The sequence below is a fragment of the Danio rerio genome, chromosome 2 (assembly GCF_052040795.2).
Source record: "Danio rerio strain M-AB ecotype USA chromosome 2, GRCz13ab, whole genome shotgun sequence".
Lineage (NCBI taxonomy): Eukaryota > Metazoa > Chordata > Actinopteri > Cypriniformes > Danionidae > Danio > Danio rerio.
The window spans coordinates 39,351,012-39,377,220 of record NC_141022.1 but is presented as its reverse complement, the minus strand read 5'-3'; the positions used below and the strand labels follow the sequence as shown (position 1 = coordinate 39,377,220).

Sequence of the window (26,209 nt, the reverse complement as noted above, 5' to 3'; positions counted from 1 at the left end):
TAATTACAGGCAGGTGTATTTGATATGAGCTGCAACTGAAAACTGCAGGAAGGTAGCTCTCCAGAAACAGGGCTGGCCACCCTAGATTTATATATATATATACATATATTTACATACATATATATATCCAGCTACCAACACTTTGAAAGACAAAAAATAAATACAAATATGTAGACTAAGTGAAGTTTTATAAACTAATATGAGTGGAGCACGTTATATAATTGATCGCGGCTGGGCTCTAATCTGAAATCATCGATAAACCAATCAGATTAATCCAAGCCTACAATAAATAGCCCATTTCACCTTACTTCCTATATCTTAATTTTTGAAGAATCCCCCTGTTCAACCAAATCCGCCATTTTCCTCCTTAAGACCTCAATTTATCATCAGGAGCAATGTGTATTCATTTTGTTTTGCCTGCATATTTTTTAACAACTCTAAAAATGCAGACATATATTTATGTGCATTTTATGAATCATTAAAGATCACAGTTTTAACAACAACAACAACAAAATGTATTGGTAACACTTTATTTTGATGGTCCATTTGAGTATTAGTAGACTGTCTGCCTAATATGTGTTGATACTGCTGCTAAACAGACATTTAACTGACTATAAGAAACTTTGCAAGTACATGTCTTTACCCTAACCCAAGCCTAAGAGCCTACTTATAATATTCTGAGAATTAGTTGGCAATTTAACTTAAATTTAACATACGGCCCATCAAAATAAAGTGTGACCAATGTATTTAATGTTTTACCGAAAAAAACAAATGCAACAACATCTTAAATAGCTTGAAGGTGAGTGAATTAAAAGCAAATGTTCATATTTTGGGTGATCTGTCTCTTTAAAAATCATTTGACAGTAAGAGCATCTTTTAAATGATTCCGTTAAGATCTTCATGAGACGTCACATCTAACACAAACTTTATAAATGAACCAAAGTGTATTTGATGAGAGGGATACCAGCGAATTATGTGTATACGGAATAATTAATTTGGATTGGCTTTGAGAGTTTATAAAAAGCTTTTGGATATAAAGAAATCTTCAACACACAACTGTGATTATTCTTTACCTTTCATAATGCTTTCAGAACGATTGAAGCCTATATGGTAAAATATAGTTTCGTTTTGATCATTTTAACCAGAAAACATTAGTCTTCGGAAATATAAATGTATTAAAATATTGTAATGTTATCAAATATTTCTTCTGTAACCTCTCAGTTTATTAGGCTCACTGTGCCTCATATTGTTGTTGTTTATGAACATTGTTACACGCATTAAAGAAATTAAACACTCCCTGTTATTTCATCTTTATTTCAGGATTATCCTTAGTTACTTTTAAAAGTATTACATTACCATCTTAAGTTATGTTTTTAAAAGAGTAACCAATTGTGTTAGTTACTTTAAGGAAAGTAGCACGAAAGTATGTTGTTATTTTATATAAATATTATGGTTTGAAAGGCTTCATGATTGTAATACATTACTTTTTAAAGTAACTTTACCCAACACTGTCTATAAAATCCCAAACTGTTTTTAAATGCACATCACATTAACACCTCACCATTTGCATCAACATATTTCCATTATTTTTGTTCCATTTTCACTGAGCAGTTCTTATAGCAGCTGGTGTATCAGGATTCAATAGAGGAAGACTTCCTTTACTCTGTTAATTCACATTAAAAAGATACTAGGATCTTGCAGGTCAATATAGCCTCTCTACTCTCCGATCCTGGGGCTCTGCGTTGGCACAGGGTATATGCAGGAATCCTAAAGATAATTTCAATACCTTTTTAAGACTTTTTAAAGATCTTCTCAGAATATTTTAAGACCTGTTCTAATCAGAATTAAACCTTTAACCTAATAAACAGTTGTTAATCAACAGATGCAGTTAAATCAAGGGAACACAACCATGCAACAGAACTCAGATAAGCTCAGAAGAAACAAAGCTTGAAAGAATAAATTACGCTGTTTTTTTAGCGACAGGCTTCAGCCATTGTTTAAACTCGTCTTTCTCCAACCAGGAGTACGCAAACTTACATTTTCCCATTTTGCCGTCTGTTTCGCTCTATGGTTTTGCTACATGAGAGCGTCACATCAGGTTCACCTTTGTTGCAAATTACGTGACACCACCCATATGGAGAAGCTTGGCAGGACGTGCCCTGGCCCAAACCAATCGAACATGCTGTTGTTATTATTAGGAGGAAAATAAATATATTTATGCTTTAATAAAGCCAAATACTTTGGACAAAGCTTAAACAAAATAAAATATGCCATTAAGAGTTTTTAATACCTTTTAAGAGCCTTAATTTTCTCATAATTGATTTATCAGCTTACTTTTTAAGACCCCGCAGAACACCCTGTGGTAGTGGAAATTCAAAATTGATAAAAAAAAAAAATCACAATTGGCTAAGATTGGCAATGAAAATTTGCAAATGTGGTTTGACCCGTCTACGAAGAGCTGTGGATATTCATTCATCCATTTATCTTCAAATTAGACCCTTATTTATTAGGGGTCGCCACAGTAGAATGAACCACTAACTATTTCCACATAGGTTTTACATAGCGGATACCCTTCCAGTCGCACCCAGTACTTGGAGAGCGGTGCAAATAAAAATAAAAAATAAATAAAAAAAGAAAAAGATAATGGTGTAGGGGAATTGCACCACATAGAGTGTTCAGCATAATTTAGTACACTCTATTTTGAAAATTAATATTTTTATTCATTTCTTAGTAACTATAGGCAGTGTATTTTGGTGCATTTAAACAAAACTGATTTGTTAAACATATATATTTATTAAATTAACATTTTAGTCACCAAACAGATTTAGACATTGAATGATAATACAATTAATACAATTAAATACAATAATTTTTTTTTATTAAAGTACAACCTACAAAAGATTTCAACAAAACATTTAAATTTTTTGCTTCTCTTGATTTTTCCTCTTTTTAAAATTTGTATGTAATATTTTTCTATAACATATATGTTAAGGTGTACTAGTTTTTGGACCATTTTCGTAAGTTATTTTGTTAGATAAGCTCCAGATTTGGCTTCAGTACAGACTAATCTAATGTATATGCACAAATATAATATTGTACAGCTTCCTATTAAAAATATGAATTTAAAAGAGAGATATGTGAGGGGTGTACTCATATATGCTGAGCACTGTATGATAGATTTTTTCACAATTTGGGAATGCTGTATTTTTCTGTACCTCCACAATCCTCACTGCTTCCATACCTCATCAAGCCTCCATTCAAAATCCCAAATGACAAAACTAGATATTGTTAAAGAACTTGTTTGTTTCCTGTATTTTATTGCATTCTAGACTTTAAATTGTTTAAAGAGATTGATATCTTCTTGTTTACAGTGTAAGACTTTTTTTTTTAAGATGCTAAAAATGTAGATCTTGATTTTTAAATGTTCAGTATAATTATTCATTTCTCAATTGCTTTTTAAAATAGTTGTCTGTGGTGCAAAGCATGTATAAGTGTGTCTGTGAAATGCCATTTCTGAATATATTTCTACTTTACAGTGGTTATTCGATAAGCATTCAAACACAACAAATGCCATGCTAACTCATGTTCTTGATGACAATACTGAATTTAATAAAACAAAAAGGATCACAAAATAATGAAGGGTGTTAGTTTGTGCATTTCTTTCACAATTGTAAACTTTTTTTGATAGACGTTGAAAATGGTGAATAAAAATGAATTTCAGATGTGGTTCTGGTATTGATCTATTAATCTGAAACGGAATTATCTTGGGTAATAATGCAAAACAGAAATATAATTCATCTCATTTCAAACTTCACAGTAATAATTTGTTTTTAAAAATTCAACAAAAAATAAATACTAAAAAACTCTCTCACACGTTAGCGCCGAAAAACACTCTTTAGATGAAAAGGGTGTTGATAAGTTCATAGGTTATGTAACATTGTCATTTTTCCTGCTTTAACCCTTTATGGCCTTTCAATAGGTGGTATGTTAAAACAGCCTTCGGGAATGTTTTTATGGATCTCCTCAAGGTTGGCGATGTCAGCCAGAATGGTGTCAATGTCATTGATCATGCCTGTAATGGTGGCTCTCTGCTGGGCGTCCTTCGCCTCCAGCTCCCTAAGTTTGGGCCTCAGCTCGTCCTCCACACGTCTGCGGCTTTTAGTGATGGCGTTCTCCAAGTCGGCCACTCGTTTGTCATCGATGGTACCAGGAGTTCCTGGAAAATTATAGTCATGATGAGTTTGATTTAAATCCTGATCCATCAATACACTGGTCGTGAAATATATTCCATTTAAAGCAAACAATAGAAGAATGAAAAGGCTAATTAAAAGGGACAAAAAATTCTCCCAAAAAAATTTCTGCCCAAAATTTTTGTTTTTATTTTTTGTTGCCAAAACACTGAATTTTGTCAGTGTTTTAAAGCACACTAACTAATAGATATCCTAAAAATGAACAGACTGAAACTAAGATAGTAATCTAAAAATAAAAATTGTAAATTCATGTGACCTTTAAGCAGATATACAGTAATTAAAGCGTTATGTTGGCAAGTCCTGTAGCTCCAGTGGCTAATACAGCCAAAAGCTTGTCTTGTCCCGACATAGTACTAGCAAAAATATATATAATATATTATTAAAAATAATTTAAAATAGTTGTAAATATTAAAGTGTTTTCACATAATTGATGGAATACTTGCCCAAGAAAAGGAAGCTAAGAAAAGGGACATATAGACTAATACAGTTTAGTTTCTCTATCTCCTCGTTTAAGCTTCACATTTGGGCGCTGAAAGAATCCTTTGACTGGGTTCTATATCATTCCATCATGTTGTCCCAACACAAATCAAGTTACCTTGATCATTATTTGCAAATTTAAGTAGATTGAACATAAACCACAAAAAACCTTAAGAATTGTGTTGTTTCAACTCATTTTAAATAAGCAGTGTAAACAAGCACCAAAAGGCATTTTTTCAGTGTAGCGTCAGTTCTCTAATATGACATGATGAAATTTTTTCTGTTTTTGAGTTTCCGTTTTCTGTTGAACGAAAAAAAAGATGTTTTGAAGAAAGCTGAAAACCTGTACCATTGGAGAAACAAATATAATGGATGTTAGAGGTTTTCAGCTTTTGTCAAAATATCTTCTTTTGTGTTCAATAGAAGAAAAAAACAAGTAATACATGAATAAATGATCCAGAATGTTCAGTTTTGAGTGAACTATCCCTTTAACAATCAAATAAGTAAAATGTAAATGAATAGAAATAATAAATGTAATACTAGGAGCTTATTCAAAATATTCATAAATACTAAATAAAGCGTAATTCTAAAATAGAAAACTTTCTCATGGCATATATAGCGAAGTAATGCTAAAACTCACCGAGTGAGCTCATAATATCAGCGATGTCCTGTAGAGTATCATTAACAGCGTTCCTGGCTTTCTTTGCGTTTTCAAGTGCCCCATTGGACTCCACAACAGCCTTTTCAAAAATAAATCAAATGCAGCATGTAGCTTCAAAGTGGACATGATATCAAACAGCTTTTACCAATCATTTTATGCAAGCGTTCTTACATTCTTGGCTTCATTTATCTGTGCTTTTGCCTTGCTTTTCTCTTCATTCAGTCTGTCCCTCGTTACAGACGCTTCTGTCTTCAGTCCATCCACATCCTCTTTCAGCTTACTGGCAGCTTCCAAAATATCAGAGGAAGACGGAAGAGAACTGGTCATCCCCTGTGAAGACACATTCAAACACTCTCTGAGTTCAGAACTTTATGAATATGATAAAAAAAGAATGCAACGCTTCATAATGTGAATGCCACGATTACCAGGACAGGAGAACAATCCAACCCTAACCCCTGACTTGCTATTTCAGTGAAGCTTCTTCTTAACATTTCGGATTTATAACAAAAATCAGAACAACATCTTCAAGCTGCTATATGACAAGGTGTACAGTAAACACGATTAAAAAACTGAGTAAAAAAGCCATAGAAGGAACATTTTAGATTCCAAATAAAAATGATCAGAATTAGAAGAATAATTTTTTAACTATTTTTTATCGATTTAAAAACATTTATTTTCCAGTGGATGTTTAAGGCTACAGAACCATGAATGCCAATAAAGAACCTTTATTTAGAAACAAACAAACAAAAACCCCTACATTTTGTCAACTCAAAAAAGTGTTAAAGGACACAAAAGTGTATACAGGTAATAAAATGTGAAGTATTAGCAGGAAGCAGAACCAAAAGAATAATTTCTTAACAATTAAAAAAAAACTATAAAATAAAAAACTTTTCCAGAGGACGTTAAAAGTTACGTAACCATGAATGCCAATAATACACTTTTATTTAAAAAACAAACAAAGAAACAAAACAACAACAACAACAACTATGTTTTTATATGCTGTTTTATATCCTAAATCCAGTTTTATATAATTCTGTTAAAATATGCTGTAGCCTACTATATTATGGCAAAATGCAACTTCTTAAAGATCCAGTAAAGTGCTTTGAAATGTGCATTTTATTTTATTTTATATTGTTTGGCGTAATCTTAACTGAAAAATTAAGATAGGGTGGGACAGAGTAGCCCCTCCCCTTAAAAAAACAACCAATAGCGTTTAATTTTATCACATTTCTGCCAGTTAGAGTGGATAAGCACAAGCAAATTAAATGAGAAGCATCTTGAAGGGGGCAGGGCATGTCAGATACTAAAAAGCATTTGCTTGGTCAAGATTTGATGAGAAACTGAAGTGAGGTGATGTGAAAAAAAACGTTGATCAATTTAGGCGTAAGTGACAAACTGCCAAGCTTTGGATGTTTATATAAGTTTTATGTTTTCTAAATGTAAATTTTATCAGTGTTTTGGAGCACCCCAACTAATAGATATCCTTAAAACTAACAGACTGAAACTAACATCTAAAATTAAACATTTTTATTTCATGGGACCTTTAAGCAGATATGTTAGCGTTATGTTGGCAAGTGCTGTAGCTCAAGTGGGTAATACAGCCAAAATCTTGTCTTGTCCCGACATTGTTTTAGCAAAAAATAATAATAATAATAAAACTAATTTTAAATGGTAGTAAATATTAAAGCATTTTCATATCATCTGTTGGATTACTTGTCCAAGAAAAGAAAGCTAAGAAAAGCGACACTAACATAGACTAATACAGTTTAGTTTTCAGATTCACATTAGGGCGTACACTGTAAGAAATGCTGGGTTCAACACAATTCAACCTGCATTTTGTCCCAACACAATTCAATTCAATTAACTTGATCTTTTTTTTTTTACACATTTGAGTGGATTGAACAATACAGTTGTCCACCCCCCAAAAAACTAGTAATTGTGTTGTTCTAACTAATTTTCATTAAGTATTTTAAACAAGCGACAGAAGTCCTTTTTTAGTGTAGCATCAGTTCTCTAATGTAACACACTGTGCTTTACTTTTGTGTCCTTAAACACTCATATAAAAACTAAGTTATGAGTTTTTTAGCTTGCTTACTGTAGATCTTGTCACATAGCAGCTTTTAGACTATCCAATTCAATGCATCTATATTTTTATAGCGTTTTACAATGCACATTGTGTCAAAGCAGCTTAAAATAGAATATTAATAGAGATATTGTTTTGCTTTGTTTTATAAGTCAGAAATGACAGCTTCCCTCATTAGAAAGTCAGTGGAGAAGGTTTGATTATTTTCTCCATGGTGTTGGCGTGGCCTAAATGCGCTCTGTCTGTATTGGATACTTTAAAAATATGCTGTGAGTAACTGAAATTAGCATAATAATAGCAGTGGTACAAACAGTTTTTCCAAAATAAAAGGGCAAAGATTCTATACCTCTAGTTTGTTTGCATTGCTTGTGAGAGTGTCGATGGTTTCCTGAGCGTCCCTAAAGGGAACAGCCATTGCGTCCAGAATGTCCTGAGTCTGCATGTTGTCAGCGATGGCCTTCTGGATGGTGGCATTGATCGCTGGAAGTTTACTGATGGCGGCGTCTGCCAAATCCTTCTTAACACCAATCTGATCATCAAATCCTGAGTAGAGACGAAAAGGGGAAGTATGGGCATTTAAAAAGGGTTATGGTCATCTGTACTGGGTAGTTTATATGATGATGGAGCATTATGTTGAGATATACTGTATAGATGTATGGGGTAGATACGAGCTTTAATCTCTAAAAATGTGATATTGTAAAATAAAAATTATTTTAAAAATTAATTTCTTAATGCTTAAAGAAATTCATATTAGGCAACGAAGCATTATAATGATTAACATTTAAAGGGATTGTTCACAGAAAAAAAAAAAATCTGTCATCATTTACTCACTATTTACTTGTTCCAAACCAGATTGATTGTCTTTCTTCTGTTGCATACAAAAGAAGATATTTTAAAGAATGCTGGAAACCAGTAACCATTTACCTATTATCATCCTCCATAGTAGAAAAAACAAATACTATGGAAATCAATGGTTACCCATTTTCAACATTTTTCAAAATATTTTTTTAGTGTTCAACAGAAGAAGAAATATAAATTATAAATTTATTTTTTATTTTTGGTTGAAACATTCCTTTAAACTTTCTGTTCATCAAAGAATCCCAGGGGGAAACAAATCTATCATGACTTTTACTAAAAAATAATAAACAGAACTTCTTTACAACATCTACAAAAGTATTACTATACAACATAAATATTCCTTGAGCACAACCACAGCATTTTTAATGACTTCTAGAGGACAATATGACACCAAAGACTGAAAAAAAAATCAGAAAATGTTAATTTGTCATAATAGACATAAATAAATAAACCAACAAACAAAGAAACAAAAAGACACTTTAAACAATGTCACTGTATTTTAAATCAAACAAATGCATTCTTGGTGAGTAAAAGAGACTTTGAACAAATCCTAACCCCAAACTTTTGAATGGTAATATATCGCTCATGTGTACCTTTGAGTGTCTCTAGTGTCTTTTCCAGGCTATCCTTGTTGTTGGCAAAGATTTCCAGAGATTGATTTTTGACTGCTTCTGCTGCATTTGCCCTGGCAAGAAGTTCGTCTTGAATCTTAAATCAGATAAAAAAAAATTTTTAGGTTTCCTGCTAATCTAAAAATGCACTAAAAGTTAGTGTTTGCACAGAGATTTGAGAAAAAAAATGTAAATCATATTACAAAGTAAGTAAATCAGGTTGCAAATTCTTGAATATAATTATCGGGTATTATCATTTTTAACCGCATTCTTGCACATCTTTTTCATTGAATTTATTTATTTATGAATTTCTCTGCAGAAGGATTTTGTTTACCTGTTGGAAATTCTTGGCCTTGTTCAACAGATCCTCTGTCTCTTTCTGCTCATTGAGCATATACTGCTGTAGGTCACTGTATTGCGATAGGTTTCCCTCCACCAGACCCTTCAGATTATCGAACATGGAAACCACACCAGCAATCTCCTTCTGCAGAAAAAAAGGAAAGAGTCTGAATTGCAAGATATAAACTGAGAGAAATTGAATCAGAAATGTAAGAAAGCCTTTAAAAGCACAATTGCAAAGAAAAAAAATTACATTTTGAAAAAAAAAAAAAAATCTCAATTGTTAAATAAAAAAACCGAATGGCATGAAATATAAACTCAGCCTTCAAGAAAATAAATTTGAAACTCTGAGGAAAAAGAAGTCTGCAAGATATAAACACAAAATAATATTAAATAGTCAGAGTTGCGGGGAAAGCAACTGTGAAAAATAATATTGGGAAAATGATACAGAAAAAAATTATAATAAGAAATAATAAAATCATCATTCTAATTGTGGACATATAAACTCAGGATTGCAAGAAAAAAATCAAAGTTATGATATTACACTTAATTGTCTTGCAATAAAACAGTCTGAATTGTGAGATTACCTGTAAATGGCCTTATTTTTTTATAAAATTACTTAATCTAAAAAAATGTATATTCCAATATTAATTTTCTTATTCTTATATTTTAGAAAGAAACAAACAAACACATCGTTCCTTTTACAAAGTACATATTTTAAGGAAGCTAATGTGAGTTTGAACAACGACTTCCAATAACTTATAAATAATCTATTTAATTCACTACCGTGAGAGGCTTTGGAAGTTTCTTCTCCAGGTCAGATAACTGTTGAAGAGCATTCTGAGCCTCTCCGCTCTCCTTTCCAGCTGCATCAGTTAGTTGATTGGCCTTTCTGTCCATGTCAAGCACTTTATTTACATCCGCTTCATACCTGACGAATACATCAGCAGAAAGTAAGGTCACAGTCTCAGTCTTACCACTCCGCAATAAATGCCAGAGATTTAGTTCAAAAGTATTTTTCAACATACTCTCTTTTGAGGTCCCTGATCTCGTCTTTGACCTTATTTTCTCGGTTGATGATGCCTCGAATGAGGTCCAGGGCTTTCTCCGATTGGGCCAGAGAATTGTCTGCAATGCCCTCCACCGTCAATGCTTCACCCTGGTGCCTAATAGGAAAGCATTCACTCAGTTTTATATATACATTTTAAATATGGTATGGAAGTCTAATCAGTGGTTAAGTAAAAACCTAAAAATGTGCACATGCAACACAGGCGAAAAAAAACACTAAATGCAAGTAATGTCACAAATGTAATTAAAGTAATGGAATTTAATAATCATTAAGTTATTATAGCAATATATGTTTATCAAGTTTTAATATTTTATGATGAAGTATTATTGCCAAAGATTCATTGGGGCTCATTCACCTATATCTTCTTAATAATTTTAGTTCTCAAGAAACTTCATCTGCAAGAAAAAACAATTTACCCAAGATTTACAACATCTTCTTAAGCAGCAGACTTAAGAATAGTGAATCCTATGTCTTCTTGAGTGAAATTGTGCCAGATAATAGTTATTTTACCGTTCATATCGTATACATTTTTTGCCTTTTACTGAAGAATTCCATAGAGTGAACCCCCATCAAAAGGGTTAAAATACTTTTTTTTGAGGTCCTATTTAATTATTCTACTGAAAAAAAAATGTGGCAGATATTTTTTATTAAAATAAGAAGCACCCTATAGTTTCCCATAAAAGGGCTAAATTAAAGCTATTTTTTGTTGTACAGATATAATAAGTGTTTACATTATTTTGTGTATAACCTGCTCTCCCAAAAACAAAAAAACTGTGCCTTTGTAAATGAAAGAACGCTATATTTTTAAATTAAAATTCCTAAATTAAAAAAGGACAAATTCCAGATGAGAAATCATTAGTGAGTGTCAGAATGTTAGTGAAAAGTGTATAAGTAGGGTTTGAGAACAGATTTGTTCAAAAGAATGGTTGGTGAATGAGGCCCAATAAATCTCTTTTTACTTTTGCAATAAAACCTGACGCTGCGTGTAGAAACTGTATACAAAACTGCTAATTATTGTCTTTGTTGGCTAAGCAGTGGACATGTTGTTTGCGTTAGAACATGTTTGTGTTGTTTGACTGTTAGCAGTGTTTGAGAAAAACACACAACTCACTGCTCAGCAAGATCAGCAGCTCTCTGAACCAGATCAGACAAGGTGCCAGAGCCTGGCACAGCATCACCTGAGGGAATCTCCTGAAATACACACACGAGGGAAATGCTGAGCATTATCAAAACAACAACAACAACAACAACAGCCCTTTATACACATTTTATATGCAGTTGAAGTCAAAATTATTGGCTCTCTTGTGATTTTTTTACATTATTTTTTATTTAAAATACAGTGCATAAGGAAGGTATTTACAGTGCTTCACTTTTTCCACATTTTTTTATGTTGCAGCCCTATTCCAAAATGGATTAAATTAATTTATTTCCTCCAAATGCTACACACAATACCCCATAATGACAAAGGAAAAATGATTTTGAAATTGTTGCAAATTTATGCGAAATAAAAAACTGAAAAATCACATGTATTCACAGCCTTTCCTTCAAGTCTTTTTGAATATGATGCCACAAGCTTGGCACACTTGTCTTTGGGAATATTGCCCATTCCTCTTTGCAGTACCTCTCAAGCTCTATCAGGTTTGATGGGAAGCGACAGTGTGCAACCATTTTCAAATCTCTCCAGAGATGTTTATTAGGATTTAGGTCTGGGCTCTGGCTGAGCCACTCAAGGACATTAACCAAGTTGTTGTGAAGCCACTCCATTGATATTTTGGTGGTGTGCTTTGGGTCATTGTCCTGCCAGAAGATGAACCGTCGCCCCAGTCTGAGGTCAAGAGCACTCTGAAGCAGGTTTTTATTCAGGATGTCTCTGTACATTGCTGCATTCATCTCTCCCTCTTTCCTGACTAATATGGTGCTGCCACCACCATGCTTCACTGTAGGGATGGTATCCTGGTGATAAGTGGTGCCTGGTTTTCTCCAAAATAAACACTTGGCATTAACTCCAAAGTGTTTAATTTTAGTCGCATCAGACCAGAGAATTTGGTTTCTTATGGTCTGAGAGTCCTTCAGATACCTTTTGGCAAATTCCAGGTTGGAAGTGGCTTCGGTCTGGCCACTCTACCATACAGATCTAATCAGTTTATTGCTGCAAAGATGGTCGTCCTTCGGTAAAGTTCTCTTCTCTCCAAAGAAGAACACTGGAGCTTAGACAGAGTGACCATCGGGTTGTTGATCACCTCCCTGACAAAGGCCTTTCTTCCCCAATCACTCAGCTTAGATGGCCGGACAACTCTAGGAAGAGTCCTGGTGATTCCATACATCTTCCTCTTATGAATGATGGAGGCCACTGTGCTCATTGGAACTTTCAGAGCAGTAGAAATTTTTCTGTAACCTTCCTCCGCCTTGTGCCTCGAGACAATACTGTGTATCGGAGGTCTACAGACAATTCCTTTGTCTTCATGCTTGGTTTGAGCTTTGACATGCACTGTCAACCCTAGGACCTTATACAAACAGGTGTATGCCTTTTCAAATCATGTTCAATCAACTGAATTTACTACTGGTGAACTCCAATTAAGTTGCTGAAACATCTCAAGAATGATCAGTGGAAACAGAATGTACCTGAGCTCAATTTAGAGCTTCACGCCGAAGGCTTTGAATACTTATGTACATGTGATTTATCAGCTTTTTTATTTTTAATATGTTTGTCATGATGGGGTATATTGTGTGTAAAATTGAGGGAATAAATTTATTTAATCTATTTTGGAATAAGGCTGTAACATAAAAAAACGTGCAAAAAGTGAAGCACTATGAATACTTATCGGATGCACTTTAAAAGTCATCATGTTTAATCCCATTGCAAAGAAGCTATAACCTGTTCAAAAACATAATACAGATATACTCACAATCTCCTGGATGTCCCGTTTGGCCTGCTGCAGCTTTGACCTGACGTCACTGATGAGTTTACGGATTTCGGAAACTTCTGTCCTGTACTGTTGATCATTGTTTCTGATCCCATTCACGCTTGTCAACAAAGCCTCCATGTTTCTATCCTCCCTCAGCTGAGATCGGCTAATGCTCGCCAGTTTATCCTGAAGCTGTTTCTCCGTGTCTGTTTGGCACAAAACAATTCTTAAAACATATATTCAATTGGCCAAATGGAAACAACAAAATTTAACCTGACAAAGCAAGGATTTTCCTACTTGTGAGTTCGTTTGCTCTGCTCTCCAGGTTTCGGACCATGACTTCTGCTGCCCGAACAGCCTGGTCCATCTGAGCATCGCTGACCGGAGCTTCATTACCTCCAAATCCCTTAAATAAATCCTCCATTTCCTGCAGCTGGCGTGCATAGACCTCTATCTAAAAAAACACATGATAAACATTTGTTCACTATCAATTACATTATTGTATGTTAACTGGATCAAATGCTAAATGCTGTCATTTCAAGTTTTTTTTAATATAATTTTTTACATTAAGGTAAGACACTGTAGAGGAAAACATGGTTTTTCTGTGCACCTGCTAATTTTGAGATGTTGTGGTTTTACATAAACATAAACTCAGTCTAATTAAAAGAAAAGATTCCAAAATAGACTTTTAAGTACATGTTATTATTATTTATTTGAATAATTATTTTAGTTTTGTTTATTTAAATGAATCATGAAACGTTTACAAACAAAAATTACTTTTTAAATGTATTATTATTATTTTAAGCACTTTATCAAATTATGTCTATTTCAGTTGCAACACATATTTTTAAAAGCCATAAATTTCCACTTCAACAACACTTACTAACTTTAAAGTTTTATTCTTATCTGTATTTTATAGCTTTTTACAGAGACATGTTTTCCTACTGTTATGATCACAAGCAGTGTTGCTCTTGCAGGCTGCTGAACAACACTCACATTCAACTCCACTACAAATCCCATCATGCACTTCACTCACACACTTGGCCCAGGTAATGATTGCAAACTGACACAGCTACACAGACTACTTATAAACCTCTCAAAAACACAGACACAGTCTTGTTTATCTGTCATTGTGAACACTAGGACGGCCTTTTCTTACCTTGCCGTGTTAGACCCTTGCTTTGTTTTGTTTGTTTATTCATTTACGTTGTATGCTGCCTGCCTTTTGACCATTCACCTGTTTATTAGTGGTGGACAAAGCGAGGCTTCATGAAACACTGAAACAGTCGAAGCAAATGTGTCGTAGCTTTGAAACATTTTGAAACTCATCTCTTAAATGCTCTGTTCTTGTGACATGTTTTGTTTTAATATTGATCTGACACCCGAATTAACTCTTTGTAAATAAGTATGTCTTGTTTTGGTCATAAAACAGGGTTGTTGCTGGATCAGATACAATTGCAGCCAGAAGTTAATGAGAATTATTTATATTATTTATAAAATTTCCCATTTGTTGCAATTTATTACCGTCTACCCCAACCCTAAACCCAACCATCACAGTACTTTAAAAATATTAATTATTGTTATAGTGTTACAAAAATGATGCTATATTAATGGCGTATCTGTAGCTGTATCTTATCTAGACTTCACCATAAAACAGTAACATTATTAAAACACATAAAACAATTATTTCTGAGTAAAAGTAATTTGCAGCACAGTAACTGTGTGCACACGCAAGGTCCACTAGGCTATATGAGACAGAGTTTTATTCTGACCCAGTCAGTCAAATGCAGATTCGCTCTTGAAACGCTTCTGAAATGACCGATGTTTTGAATCACTTTAGTCACATGACCTGTGTTTCAAAGCACCTAAGTTACATGAACTGTGTTTCAAAGCACCTAAGTCACATGACCTGGGTGTTTCAGATCATGCTTCGGTGTAGTGTTTCGAATCACTTGCACTTCGGGATCTCAACACTGTGGCGAATTTTCAGTTTCACGTCAGCAATCCCTACTGTTTATCACCTACGACTCTGGATTGCCCATATACATTCTGTTTGTTCCTGTGTTGACTCTTGCTTGCCTCCCTTTCTCCTAATAAACCCTGCATTTGGATCCGCACCCCTGTTGTGGCAGTAAGGGCAACTGCTGTATAAAACATATGCTGAAATAGTTGGCATTTTATTCCGCTGTGGTGACGCCAGATAAATAAGCAACTAAGCTATTGTGAAATGAATGAATGTATGAATGAAGCCTTATTTGCATATTTAAACTACATTTTATGCAATCAATTAACTGGTGAAGTATAGTGATAATTATTAGGTTGTGGTTTTACTCTATTTACCTGCAGTGTCTTGATTTAAATGAACATTTTTCCCTGTTGTTATGTGGATGTGGTAAATGCAGTGAGATTGAGATCAGTCTTCTGAGCAGCTCACTGGGCAAACGGCACATTTAATTCCTCCCACACAGTCAGTGATCAAGATCAGCTCCAAAGCAGCATACCGTTATATCATTCGCCAGATAATAAACAGTCATCAAACCCAGCAGGACTCGCTCATCTCTTCTTTCAGAGTGCACAGTGTAAAGTGTTCATTTTGACATGATAGCACAAGCTAAATGATCATTATTTCTCAGTGGTTAAATCTCATGATTTAAAGAAGACAACAGCTAAAATGTCATTCAGTGTAACATTAGTATCTAAACCAAAAAACAATGTCAAGAAAGTGTATACAGCTGAAGTCAGAACTATCAGCCCCCCTTTGAATTTTTTATTATTTTTTTAATTTTTCCTAAATGATGACAAAGAGAGCAAAAAAAAAAAAAAATTCATAATATGTCTGATAATATTTTTTCTTCTGGAGAAAGCTTTATTTGTTTTATTTTGGCTAGGATAAAAGCAGTTTTAAATTTTTTAAAAACCATTAGGGACAAAATTATTAGCCCCTTTAAGCTATTTTTTTTTTCGATTGTCTACAGAACAAACCATTGTTATACAATACAAATTGCCTAATTACACTAACCTGCCTAATTAACCTTAATAACCTAGTTAAGCCTTTAAATGTCACTTTAAGCTGTATAGAAGTGTCTTGAAAAATATCTAGTAAAATATTATTTATTGTCATCATGGGTGACAAACATTGTCATCACAAAATGACATCACATTTATTGTCATCACAAAATGACAAACATCATTTCCCAACATTGTTTGGGAAATATTTAAAAAATAAATTAAAGGGGGGCTAATAATTCTGACTTTAACTGTATGTATATTAGAAAGTCATTGGTCAACATTGGTTTGTTCTGTAGCAAATTGAAAACAGTTGCCTTTTATTATTGCATTTATTTACTTAGCATTTTTATCAGCATTTTATTATTAATTTTTAAGTGTTAAATGTTAGCAAACTTTCTCCAAAAGAAAAAAATTTACTTTAATAGGAAATACTTATATTTAGGAATAATTTTGCTGTGTTAATCATCACTTGGGAAATCTCAAAATATTTTTTACATCACAGAAGATAATAATGTATATAATAATAATAATAATAATAATAATAATAATAATAATAATAATAATCCAAATGATAATTTATATTATTAATATGAATAATTTTGTTTAATCATTTTGTTTCAAATCAGTATGTTTTGTTTATATGTTATATGTTATGTTATATGTTTTAAATTTAAATTTAAATACATAATTTAAATGAGTAACACCAAAATCAGACATCACGTTCTTGACCCATAGACAAATAATTATATAAAGCTATAATAAAAAAAGGTATTATTTAGCAGAAAACATTTATCAACATTTATCTGATCAAATGTGACAGCAGTCATTTATATCATTAGAAAAAGTTTAGGTTTCAAATAAATTCTGCTCTTTTGAAATTTAATTTTAAAAAATTGGGTTTCATTTTCACAAAAACGTTAAAGCAAAACAACAGTTTTTAACAGTAAAAATAACAAGATATTTAGCATGAGACCACCATATCAAAAAAAGCATTTAAAAAAATATACTAAACTAGAAAATGTGATATTAAAATGCTAATTAATTATATCTCACAATAATTCCCATTTGAAACAAATGATTATTGTCTTGGTGTCTTACCTTGCTCTTAACTGGATTAAAGCAGGATGGACATGTTGATTCTTCACACCTAAGTCCATCATATCCTTCCTTACACTCGCACTGGCCTTTATCACTGCATGAATTGGACACAGAACCCTGTCGGTTGCAGTTACAAGCTACAAGGAGAAAAGAAAAGCAACACTCAGATGACTTTAGTGCTTTTGGATTCTGTCTGGAGTATTATATTTTGGTTTGTGATCATCTGTACCCTGGCATGGCTCTGTGGGGTAGTTGTGGTGGTATCCAGCTTCACAGTATTCACAGTTGGGGCCAGTGCTGTGGTTCAGGCACTTCCGGCACTGCCCTGTTCGCCGGTCACAGTTGCCCACAGCGTTCTGGTCCACGTGGCCATAACACTGGCAGGGCTGGCACTGTTTGCGAGGGCCGTATTCTCCCAGAGGGTCTCCATAAAAACCATCATCACAGATTTCACAACGGGAACCTGAGGAAAATGCAAGATTAGTAAAAAAGGGCAGATTCTTAAGGGTGCGTTCACACCTGTGAATCGATTCAGTTGTTCCGAAACAGAGATTACAATTGTTACATTGTTGCTCTTTGCTCTTGGAGCGGTTCGCTTTCACATTGCAAAGTTTCTAATCGGACCAAAAGAGCTAAAACAAGTCACGTGCGAGTAAACTCTCCTTACATTGGTCAGAGTGTCAGGGTTTATTTTGCAGCGTCCCGCTAAGCTGTCAGGAGAGGTAGTGGTTTGGTGGTGATTGACAGGGTGCGCGTGCGCGACGTGTCTGAGAAGAGATGCGGTGCAGAGGGGTGAGAAGGATGCGCGACGATGCCTATTTGAGGACCAGGAGGGAGACGCGAGATTACCGGGAGATTATCACTTGTTTGTGGGCATCCGACCCATTGCAATCGAACCGCTTCAGGTTTCGTTTCAATCGAGCCGAGACCACCTTATTCAAGCGATCTCGGAGCGATTACTTTGGCGTGGAACAGAGCGATTGCCCTGTTCACATATGCCAAATGAACCGCGCTAACTAGGCAAACGAAATACGTTTCGAAACAAAAGTGTAGGTGTGAAAGCACCCTAAGTTTATTTCTGAGTTTCTCTGAAAAATTTGTATTATGAATTATTTTATTAATTATATGTTTTATAGAGCCTTTTGACATTCTACAGCTTGATTGTGCCAGTTTCTTAAATTACCTGATAAACACAATATGAGTAAATATATCACAATTATATCCTAATTAAAATTTACAAAATTAACTTTAAATTTTTTTTTTTTCATTTTTAAAATGTTTTAGTATTTTTTAAAAATGTTTTAGGATTTTTCAATATATTGTTTTCAGAATAACACCTTCTCCAACAATTTAACCCCTTACAGAGGAGGGAACACATATTATTTTTATTATATTAAAAAATTTATAAATAAATAAATAAATAAATAAATAAATAAATAAATAAATAAATAAATAAATGAATAAATTAAAAGGTATTGCCTTTATAATTACTTTTCAGGGGATACATTTGTACATCAAGTTGCATTGTGTTACATTGTAGTTACCGCAAATTACATTAGTGACAGGTTAAGTAACTTTTAAATATACTTATATAAATATGTCGTAATACTTTTCCATCTCTTCAGAAAAATACCAGTCTTCACTTGTAGACAAGCAGTCATTTTCCATTACATAGACCTGTTTAAGTCTCTGAATCCACTGAGCTACTTATGGATAACCTTCTTCCATCCAATGTACTGTTATCATTTTTTTTTTTTTTTTTTTTGCAACCAGTAATAATATCCTTAGGACAAAACTTGTTTCTTCATTAAACATTTCTTTGGACAGTGCTCCCAGTAAGCAGACAACTGGATCAAAGAATATTTCTTTATCTAATATCTTATCTATTTCTTTTTTACCATTTTTCCAACATTCTTGAACCTTGACAGTCCCAAAAAATGTGGGTATGATCTCCAATTTTACCACATTTCCTCCAACACAAAGCAACATATGTAGATAACATATGTCCTTTTACATATGTAGATAAATGTTTTAGTATTGATTTTCATTCATTTTATTTCAGGTACTGATTTTATTATTATTTATAAATTTCTTAGAATTACTTTTGTTTTTATTGAAACAAATGAAAAATATATAAATAAGTTATTATTGTAATTTATTTAAACATTTTTAAACATTTTATTTTACTTAAAATCAACCAAATCAAATCAAATCAAATAAAAGTTTATTTCTAGAGCACACTTAATTACAACCTTTGGTTGACCAAGGTGCTGTACAATAGCAGTAGCAGGTAAAAAACAGCAATTCACAACAACAAAAACAACAATATAAAACAATAGCAACAACAGTAAAAGTTTCCAAAAAAAAAGCAATTTACTATAGAACCGCCATAAATGCACTCGAAAAAAGATGAGTCTTGACCATTGATTTAAAAATAGATTGAATATTCTGATTTTTGATGGTAACTTATTTCATAGTTTTGGACCCGCAACTGCAAAGGCTCTATCGCCACTGCATTTGAGACGAGATCAAGGTTTTTGCAATATCGAGGTATTTGCAAATCAACAATTAATATTGTTCTTTTAATTGTTTTCAGTGTTAGTAGCCATAGCAATAACAATGGAAATTCAACCATATTCATCAAATCATTCTAGAAAAATATATTATATAGTTATAACAAAAGATAGAATAATAGGAGAAAATAAGTTCAGAGCAAATACGCTTTAGTATGTAAGTTAATGTAAGTTAATTTTAGTATGTATGCACTATTCCTTTAAGAAAATCTGGTTTTGCACAAGTTTTTCACCTGTAGTCCCGCGAGGACAGCGGGTGCACGTCACCTCCTGTGTTCCTCCAATCACATAGCAAGAATCACCCTCGCGACAGGGACACTTCTGGCAGGAGTTGGACAGTTGGCGGTTCACGTAATAACCCCTAGGGCACATCTGCAGATTCGGGATCTCATCAGCTGAGTAACAGCCTCCTGCAAACACAATAAATCCACATTCCTCAGCTCAGACATAAACTTTTCTTCATAACTAAAACAAAATACACGTTAACACGTTACACATGACCCATGGTTGATTTTTAAATGTACATAAAGGTTCTCAGTAAGTCTCAGTCATAGATTTTTACTAAAATTGTTTTATTTACGACCCATGTTGTTAAAATTGATTAATATAAAAGCTCATTTAAAACTGGGTGTTTACACCTATATGTGCCAGAAAGCCAAATTTACCTATATAATGGCTTTAATTAATTATTGTTAGAGTTGTGGCAAAAAAATCATTTTTAAAATGTATTGCTATTCTCTCTTGAATCGATTCTGAGCTTAGCTTTTAAAAGCAGATGGCGCTGTATGCTTTACAAACACCCATTTCTCGGCTTACAATCTATTCAATTACCAAATATCACTTGAACCTACATTAATCATTAATAATTATTTTTGTTATGCTGGTCCAAATGTGGCCCAAATGTATTTATATGTATTTTAATATCCTGTGTATAGCGCAAGAACAAGAAAAATCAATCCAACCAAAGAGTCCAATCAAAAATTTTGGCCTGAACATTATGATAGACTGTCCTACCTGGCACGTCATAATTTTGCCAAGTACGATGCGATTCTGGAACATCAATTTTGTTTGATAATTCCTATTGCCTACCCCTAAAGCCAACCATAACTGTAAATTATAGCCAAAATCAGAGAGTTTAATTATTGGATAACAATCATGTAGAAGTGCAAAAACCTAACCCTAAGCCTAAACTTAACATAAACGGTAAACATATGCCTTAATTTTGATCGGCTGACAGGAATGTTGTTCCAGGATCAAAATAGATGTTAATCCATGAACACGTCCTACTTGGTTCATTCAGAAATGATTACATCATCAGCACATTTACGGACATGGCTCAAAAAAGAATGGCAGGAAAACATCAACAATCTGCCTTCTTTTTTGGTAGAGTAATTACTATCTACTGTAAAGTTTTAACATCATTGAATGTTACATTATGTACTGTAGTGATGTTGTCTAGTTAGCATTCATGTGTTTAGGAGGCATGGCTTTTGATGTCGATTTGCAGTGTTTGACATAGGCTTTCAGTGCTATTAGGATAATGTTAGCATTTTCCAAGATCTCCTTTTGCACAAAAGCCAACTTGCATGACTCAGCCGAATGCACAAGAATGCATCAATGCAGAATTGATTTCTCCAACGATTTTTTGCCACAGCTTTATTTACTGTGTTGTCAATTTCATGCCGCTTATGTTTTAGCAACCTATGTTGCTAAGCAAGGCCTTTGCCCACTGAGACAGTTATAGATAGGCTGATTATTTATATATATTATGCCATTTTAGAATTGTTTTAGCGTTAGATGATGGCTAAATATAATTATTTTATGACTCTTGACATTATTTTATTAAGATAGTGGCACATTACCTTGACATAATACATGTTTAGCCATAAACAAACATATCATGGGTAAATTGGGCAAACAATGACCATGGTGAGGTGGTAAAAATCTTTAAAAACAAAAAAACAAAAATACAAACATTTTGTCATTTAATCATCATCCACTTTTTTTCAAACCTATTTGAGTTTCGTTCGTCTGTTGAACCCAAAGGAAGAAATACTGAAAGATGCTGAAAAAAACATTGCTATTGACCCTAACAGTATTCTTTAATTCTACACTGTAAAACAACCCATAAATTATTTTTTTATTTAAAAAAAAAATCATTCATGTTTTTATTTTTCCTCATTTATTTATGCTTTTAATTTGAGTATATTCTTCCAACATTTATTAATCTTGAAAAGTTTTTAAAAAGAGACTTTTATTTTTTCAATAGTTTAAAGTGATAAATTTGTCTGGGTTGGGGTTGTATATAACACTTTAAAAACCTTCGTAAACTGCCAGTACGCTTTCTGTTATTTTACAGACTGCTCTATATTTTATTTCTTATACATTCTATTATTTAAAATGTCTAAAATTTATCTAAATCATTTATCTAAAATGTCAATAAAAGTCCCTTTGTCAAACTGTAGAGTTAAATTTTCTAAATTTCCATAACGCAATTCACAAATGTAAATAAACAGAAAACACTTGTAAATATGGTGATATCTTTTACAGTGTACTATGGACGTCAATGGCTACTTTTTTCCAAACATTCTTTAGAATATCTTTGCATGTCTTTTAATATCTTTTTGTGTGTGAATTAAGAAATTCATAAAGGTTTAGAACCCCCAAAGTGTGAGTAAATGTTAATTTTTGGGTGAACTATTGCTTTAAATAGTGAAATGACAAACCTGTTTCTGGATCACATGCTCCACCCTGACAGGAGCAGGGTACACAGGGGCTTCTGGGGCCTTGACCAGGAATAAGTCTCCTAAATCCGGTGGCACAGTGTTCACAAAAATGTCCATCATATTCAGCAGGACATCTGCACTTCTCTACCCAGAGCGCAGGAGTGCCAGGGCCCAGCTTAGCAGACACCAGAGAGACATCATCCAGATAACCACGTCCTGATAGGAAAGCAGACACACAGAGCTGTTAATGCACAATCTCATTTTAGATTGAAAACCTGTAATGCAATTCAATTTGATCCAAACTGAAAGCAAATCTAGGCCATGGGCTGGCTGTTTTTGAGCAAATGTGAAACTGTAACACTTCATTTACTAACATACTTTACCTTAAAACCACCAAAGCATCTACTTAATTGCAATCGACCCTACAAAATAAAAGCCTGCTGATTTTAGGTTAGAAAATGACGACAATTAATATAAAACTGAAAGAAAATTACATTTAAATATTAGTACTCCATTTTTGAGTTCTATTGAATAAATAAATGTCATACTTAATGCTTGCTTTTCATTTTTAGCATATAACAGTATTTTCAATAATACTATTACTACTATCATTAATAATTTTGTAGTAATATTAAATGCACTTCATGCAAACCTAACCTCCAAGTGCTTTTATGAGAACCAGATTGAAAAACATATGTGAATCCCTGCTTATGCACTTGTTTTCAACAATGCATGCAGTTCATTGATACATTACAGGGTACAAAGATTAAATACTCACCATTCTCACCAAACGTCCCTCTAATCTTAATGGCTGTTAGATTGCTCAAGAGGGTTTGAAATTCTGCAGACGAAAGCTGTGGTTTCCATTTGCTGCCCGGCTGTTCGTCCAGTCTATTATGTAGAGTAACATACATTAGAATAATTCATATTAATTTAATAATGAATACAATTTTCAAAATTTGTATTTATTTGTAAAAGTTCTGGTTGATAATGATAAATTGATATTTGTACATTTTGGATAAAAACAACTAAATCACTCTTTTGTTAAAATAAAGAAAATAAAGAAGAAAACAAAATTGAAATATAATTGTATTTAAATAATTTTAGTTTTTATAATTTTGACTATAATAGTAATTGTGAAACTATAACAAAGTAGAAAAAATGTACCAAGATGTGGAACGTTCCAATACATTGAAATACATTAATCCCATTAACTTCCATTTTACAAGTTACATATCAATTACATTTCATAGAAGTGTCAAAGAGACATGGGGTGGGCTCATTTGACTCAGGCAACCAATCAGCTTCTCAGTATGATGATGAAACTCTTAAGTCATGCCCCCAAACCATTTAAACCCCTTTAGTAAGTGATCCTATTGACTCCCACTATAAATGTCAATAACTACTTTAACTGTCATTAACTACATAATTACATAGGAGTCTCATAATATATATTAAGCAGCACAACTGATTTCAACAATAATGATAATAATAAATGTTTCTTTAGCACCAATTTCCTGACCAATCATGTGAAAATACATTTTTTTCCCCTGATGTCAACCATCGAAGTATCCTTAAAACAGTCCAGCAATTACATGCTTCCCATATATCATGCAAAACTAGATATAAAGGCAGGATAAGCACCCCTCGCATTTTCAAAATACACACTGCTCTAGTTATTCCTAATGATAATGTTACCTGAATGTGTAGGTGATTTTCTTGCCACAGGGCACCACGGTTCTCAAGTCCCCTAAAGAGGCAGATACTTTAAGACCTGCTCCTTCTAGAACAACGTCAGATGTGGACGGACGACGGACACCTCTGTCCAGACGCAGAGAGAAGGTGAGCGTCTGACCGTAGCTCAAGGCCCGATTCCCTAAGTAGGTCGCTGTAAAACAGATGAAGCACAAACAATTTACTGAAATATCACAATAACAGTGTTGACACATCCACTATTAGTGTCTCCAGATATATTTTGTTTAAATTAATGAGAGAAGAATAGTGACATGCCTCAATGCCTTCCTGTTTTCCCCTCAGAGAAAGTGAAATTACTTGAAGCAAGTCACATGCTTTTTCTTTCAGTGCTTTACAGACCAGTGCGTCCCACACATAAACTTTACTGGGGCCCAGGTACAATAATGGCTGCCCAGGTATAATTAGTGACATATTTTTAAAAATATTATTAACATCCTTTTACACTTTTTTTGTATCCGCCCAATATAAACAAATATCCGCGATCGATTAAGTAGTGGAAAATCTTCTCTGATTTACCAGTTTCATTCTGTGTGTGCGAGATCTGTCAGCACTCCCACAGATGCTGACCACTTTGCAGACCTACAGAGATGCACCTTTTTGGGCTTTAAAGTGGTCGCCCGGCCTGGGTTTCTAAATCTCCTAAAATGTCCAAAACTTAACTTTTGCTTTTACCTTCTAAAGCTCATATGCGATTTTGCATTACTCTTTTATTAAAGACTACTTTCCACTTGTGTGATTCAATTCAACTACCACCGCCAATGTAAGAGAGTTGACCAGAATGTAACGACAGACACAAAATGTATTACTATATTTCTAAAATTACACATAATACAGAAAACAGATGTTTAATGAAAATGCATATAATATATAACACACACAAATAATATGGAAATTAGACTTAATTATATGATGATAATTGAAGCTGAATGTATGATTCAGGAGGCAGAAACAGTCAAAAATAATTATAGTTAATATTGTCGAGACAAAATACTTATACAACCATTATTTTATAGATTCCTTTATATAATTTGTTTTATTATTAAAAATGATAACATTTCAATAAAGGTTTGTTTCTGAAAAATAAAATAAAATTTATCTACGAGATGCAAAATGTACCCTTAATTGTGAAATCGCCCATATATTTAGTTTATCAAAGGATGTACAGCGGGATCACGTCTCACTATAGTTGTTAAACGTGATATTTTATTCATCATGTCTCTATCTAACAACTCTAGATAGCGATTGTAAAATCAATCGGGTAACGTGTTACAGCGTCAGTACACTGCAATCTTTCGCTTTCTCAGATACTGTTGGTTGTGCACCTTTTTTACCAACCAAGTTTGTTGGCGCCATTATAATGAAACAGATCACTCTGACTAGTCATGCAAAAAGTGACTGACAGGTAGTAATTTGTGTGTAACCTATCTTTATTTATTTATTTATTTATGATTTTTGTTTCATAAATAATTAGTTCACTGCCATCTATGACGATGATGCCATCGTCCACCGCCGTGCTTTACATTAGACACCGTACGATGCCAAATTGGTCGACATCGCACAACCCTATTGGAAATATATTACTGATACTTCCAATAAATGAATCCACATACCTGGAGCAAACAGATAAACAGGAAGGATCTCCTTTGAGATGACCTCAAGGTCTTTGTGAGTAGGAGACCACCTGAACTGCACTTGTGAAGGGTTCACACCTTGAGCAGTTGCTGCTCGCCACCCTTCAGGTCCTTCGAAATGAAGCAAAGGATTACATTAAATTAGCAAAGTGCCAAATTAAAA

General features: G+C 33.5%; 1 protein-coding gene across 2 annotated transcripts in view; it reads right to left on the bottom strand.

The window, feature by feature from the left end:
• Positions 1-3,585: 3,585 nt before the first annotated feature.
• Positions 3,586-26,209, bottom strand: part of lamc2 (laminin, gamma 2) — a 38,615-nt gene continuing 15,991 nt past the window's right edge. For both annotated transcript variants that reach the window (XM_087241090.1, XM_087241089.1), the window contains 18 exons: positions 26,026-26,157; positions 24,359-24,548; positions 23,439-23,551; positions 22,661-22,876; positions 20,168-20,344; positions 17,591-17,824; positions 17,362-17,498; positions 13,552-13,708; positions 13,255-13,460; positions 11,460-11,539; positions 10,308-10,445; positions 10,066-10,210; positions 9,275-9,424; positions 8,923-9,037; positions 7,818-8,014; positions 5,560-5,718; positions 5,368-5,467; positions 3,586-4,216 (listed from right to left, as the gene is read on the bottom strand). In XM_087241090.1, coding sequence (XP_087097216.1) covers positions 3,963-4,216; positions 5,368-5,467; positions 5,560-5,718; positions 7,818-8,014; positions 8,923-9,037; positions 9,275-9,424; positions 10,066-10,210; positions 10,308-10,445; positions 11,460-11,539; positions 13,255-13,460; positions 13,552-13,708; positions 17,362-17,498; positions 17,591-17,824; positions 20,168-20,306 — 2,211 coding nt within the window. In that variant the 5' untranslated portion in view covers positions 20,307-20,344; positions 22,661-22,876; positions 23,439-23,551; positions 24,359-24,548; positions 26,026-26,157 and the 3' untranslated portion in view covers positions 3,586-3,962. The remainder of the gene's footprint in view (positions 4,217-5,367; positions 5,468-5,559; positions 5,719-7,817; positions 8,015-8,922; positions 9,038-9,274; positions 9,425-10,065; positions 10,211-10,307; positions 10,446-11,459; positions 11,540-13,254; positions 13,461-13,551; positions 13,709-17,361; positions 17,499-17,590; positions 17,825-20,167; positions 20,345-22,660; positions 22,877-23,438; positions 23,552-24,358; positions 24,549-26,025; positions 26,158-26,209) is intronic.